This window comes from Rhincodon typus, unplaced genomic scaffold, assembly GCF_021869965.1.
Source record: "Rhincodon typus isolate 14 unplaced genomic scaffold, sRhiTyp1.1 hic_rhity00003483, whole genome shotgun sequence".
Taxonomy (NCBI): Eukaryota; Metazoa; Chordata; class Chondrichthyes; order Orectolobiformes; family Rhincodontidae; genus Rhincodon; species Rhincodon typus.
The window spans coordinates 13,081-17,170 of NW_025969121.1; the positions used below are offsets into that span (position 1 = coordinate 13,081).

Consider the following 4,090-nt stretch of genomic DNA (forward strand, 5'->3'; position numbering starts at 1 on the left):
TCTTTGGCCAAAGTTCCCCTTTTGTTCCTATGATGAAGATGCTTCTGTGTTTATTAGTGAGATTTGATATTCTGTCTGGTCTGCTCTCCCTATTTACTTTAAAGAAACACTCATTTTTATAATAATCATACACAGATTGATCTAATTGTGTCTGAATTGAATCCCTTTCCTTGCTCTACCCACTCATGCATCATATCGACCCTTTCACTTCCCTCATCCTGTTTGATGAGCTGAAATGGGATGTCTCCCTCAGGCTCTGAAGGGAGACATTTTCCACTCAACTTTTTCAAAGCTGTTATTACACAGCTCTGGAGCAGGTTGAACTTCTGGCTCAGAGGTAGGGACATTACCACTGTGCGCCAAGAGCCCCTCAGGCATGGGCTGTATAGAAATACAACTGATAGCTTTCCTTGCCTGACAAGCCCATCAAGTCCACACCCAGATCCATCTCCCACCACCCACTCTATCCCCTTAAGCCTGCATTTCCCACGGCCAATCCACCCTAACCTGCACATCATTAGAGTGTAGGATGAAGTTGGAGCACCTGCAGGAAACCTGCACAGACATGGGGAGAATATGCAAACTGCACACAGTCACCTGAGGCTGGGATTGAACCCAGGTCCCAGGCACTGTGAGGCAGCAGTGAGGTTGTTGACTTACTCACCGAGCTGGCTTGTTCTCGTTCAGACGTTTCGTCACCATGGTAGTTAACAATGTCAGTGGAGTCTCCAATGAAGCGATGTTGTTCTACTCCACTTGGAATTTATACTGTTTGGTCCGTTATGGGGAGTACTGTCATTTCCGGTTTAGATCTGTATGGGTTTATATATGGGGTCCAATTCTACATGTTTGTTGATTGAAGTTTGGGTGGAGAACCATGCCACTAGGAACTCCCATGCGTGTCTATGTTTGGCTTGGGCTACTATGGTCCCAGGCTGCAGTGCTAACCACTGAGCCAACATGCTGCCCCTTGCTTATTACACACCTGTCTAAGCCATAGCTCCATATCTCGTGATACATAACCCAACAAAAGAACCTGAATCTCAGTCTTGTAAATTTCAGGTGGCCTTTTGCACTAACAGCTTTTCAGCAAAGGTATCCCAGGTTTTGACTGTACCTTGTGTGGTAAAGGGGCAGGAACTACACAAGAAACATTAACAAAAAGATAGCAGCTGAGTTTTCACCTCAGCATCAGAGAGCAGAGTTAATTTAGTTCCCATGTCAAAGGTTTATTGGATGCCTCAAGTGCCTTAGGTTATTCAGTGCAAAGTAGATCTCAAAAACAAGGGCAAACTCACTTGGAACATGAAAATAAGACAAAGAACTGAAGATGCTGAAGATCTGAAATATAAACAGAAATTGCTGGAGAAACTCAGCAGGTCTGGCAGCAATTGTGGAGAGAGAAAACAGAGTTAATGTTTCAAGTCCGTTGACTCTTCATCAGAACCTCATAAAATTAATTTGGTTTTCTCTCTCCACTACCAGACCTGCTGAGTTTCTCCAGCACTAGTTGAATCACTACCCACTGAATCGATTCAAATGGATCCTCTTGTTAAAGAAGTCAGACATTTTCAGAAGGCAGGTAAATATGAAGTATCATTCATTTATTGTCACACCCATAATAACACACATAATATCATAAGATCCAGGATTAATGTTACCCTAAACAAGTTGACATTTTATTAGTTATGAGATCAAACAGCATTACATCAACTCAACGTCACATGAACACAGGATTACTCCTGTTGCACCATGCCATAGATACTACATAACTGCAAATTGTTTGCGTTGAATCCTTGACACACGTGTAACCAGCCATCCAGAACGTTCTTGAGAAAACATTGCATTGTTAAACTGCGTGGAGCCTCGTTCTAATACCTGAGCTGTAATGCTCCCATGTTACCTGTTTCTGTTTCCCTGTTTATCAACCTTGCACGTGGTTTGCAATATTTCAAATACATCTTGATGTTTCTTTCTATCCTTAAAGAGATAAAATCATGAAGCCATGTACCCTCTCCTGCCTGTGCTAGCTTTTTGAAAGAGCTATATGATTGTTTTTTATTTAACCTACTTTTCTAATCAGTTGGGGTTTTAACACAGGCCTCCAGGTCTAGGGTCAGGGACACTACTACTGAACTACAACAGGTCTCTATGCTATCCAATTAGTTACACACGATCTTCACTATCCTGCAAAATTGGCTTTTTCCAGGCCCATGTTAAACTGCCTTGTGACAATTCCAGAGAATTTGCATAGCTCCTGCTTTCTCTCCATCCCGTTCAATCCTAAGAAATAGATCTAACTCCTTCTTGAAAACATTCAATGTTTTGTGCTGCAGTTGCTTTCTGTAGCAGGGAATTCTACAGGTCCACCACTCTGAGTGAAGATATTTCTATTCAGCTCAGTCCTAAAGGGCTTATCCCATATGGGATTTTCTCACCAGATTGTACAGCAAATAGTTACAGTTTGATGGCCTATGGGGATAGTGAAGGGACTGGGACTAATTCACTCACTCAGCCAAACACCCATCAAACCATGAGGGCTGAATAGCCTCCCTCAATGGCTGTATAATTCCATGATTCAATTAACTGACTCTGAGACTTCCTCCAGTTCCTCTTTCCACAGTGAGAGTACGGTTAATTCATTTACATTGCAATCTGGATTTCTCTGTTTCAATAATACAATCTGAATGAAAAATCCACTCCGAAACAATGCCGTTTTCCTACTTCTGGAAGTTGTTAAACAGCTTGTTTTTTTTTGACACCATTGGCCGTCCAATTTATTCTCAAAGTGTGAGTGGGGCTCAAAAGGTGGAGTTAAGTATTGTGCTTGGCATAGTGGCTGATCTTGACCTTGTCCTCAGCTGGAGCCCTGCAGACAATCAACAACCAGGACCCACACAGCTCCTTCACAAATTTCTTCCTTATCCTCCAGGGGCCTTGGATATTGCCACATTTGTCTGCTGGTTCCCTAGTTTAAAGCAACTATCGAGAAAGTGATCAGGGACAGACCTGGGAACTGACTGATATCTAATACATTCCATTCCTTCCTTGAAATAATTTACAAAATTTACATGCATTTTGCAACAGCCTACCCTGTCACTTGCAGAAAGAAAGAAAACACAACAATCACAGCTAATGTGAGACGACAGGATCATGGTTGGAGAGGTGGCTTCATCTCTACTCCTATCAAGATGTTAACTCTCTGTTGATGTGGTACGGTTTGCGAGGGAGTCACCAAAAGTCTTTAATGACTTGCCCCTGGCTCGGACCCACAGCTCCCGTGCTTTCTTCCTGAACTGCTTTCCAACAAGGACATAGAGCACAGGGTTGATGCAGCTGTTGGTACAGGCCAAGAAGCTAGCAATCTGATTGCCATTACTAATTGCACTTGTTAAGGAGCAGCCCTGCAGGATGTTTGTAAACTGAAAGATCCTGAGGAACCGGAACAATTGAAAAGGCAGCCAGCAAATGACAAAGACCAAAAGGACAGCGAGGACCAAGTTGGTGGCCTTGTTTTCTTTGCACACTTGCTTGAAGCGTTGCATTTGGTTGTTTCTCAGGACGTTTAGGATCTGAAAGGTGCAGAAACTGATGATGGCTGCAGGGATGAGGAAGCCGATGACCATCATCACAATGTCCATCTTCACTACCCAGTAATTATTAGGGTAATTGAGTAGGCAGGCAGACATGTTCAATTCTTTCACATAGATCACTCTTCGGAATATGATGCTGGGGCTACTCATCAGCAAGCTGAACATCCAGATAATGAAGCAGTTGGCCTTAGCACATGAGAGTGTCCGTATTCTGCCGTGATGTAGGACTTTCACAAGAGCGAGGTAGCGGTCGATGCTGACCATCACCAGGAAATAGACACTACTGTAAAAGTTCATGTAAATCACCGAGTTGACATAACGGCACAGGAACTCTCCAAAGGGCCATTTGTAGCGTAGGGCAATGTTAACGGCCCAGAAGGGGAGGCCAGCCAAGAGGAGCAGGTCAGCCCCAGCGAGACTCCCCAGGTAGAGCTCTGGCACCGTGCAACGTCCTTTCTGTAAACACATGACGATCAGGACAAAGCTGTTGCCTGCAA

The 4,090-nt window shown here is 43.7% G+C and overlaps 1 protein-coding gene across 1 annotated transcript; it reads right to left on the minus strand.

Annotated features, from left to right (window-relative positions):
• Positions 1-1,583: 1,583 nt before the first annotated feature.
• LOC125481773 (B2 bradykinin receptor-like) lies at positions 1,584-4,084 on the minus strand. Its single transcript, XM_048593677.1, has one exon. It carries the CDS (start codon positions 4,059-4,061, stop codon positions 3,195-3,197), a length of 867 nt encoding a protein of 288 aa, XP_048449634.1. The 5' UTR covers positions 4,062-4,084; the 3' UTR covers positions 1,584-3,194.
• Between the last annotated feature and the right edge of the window lie 6 nt (positions 4,085-4,090).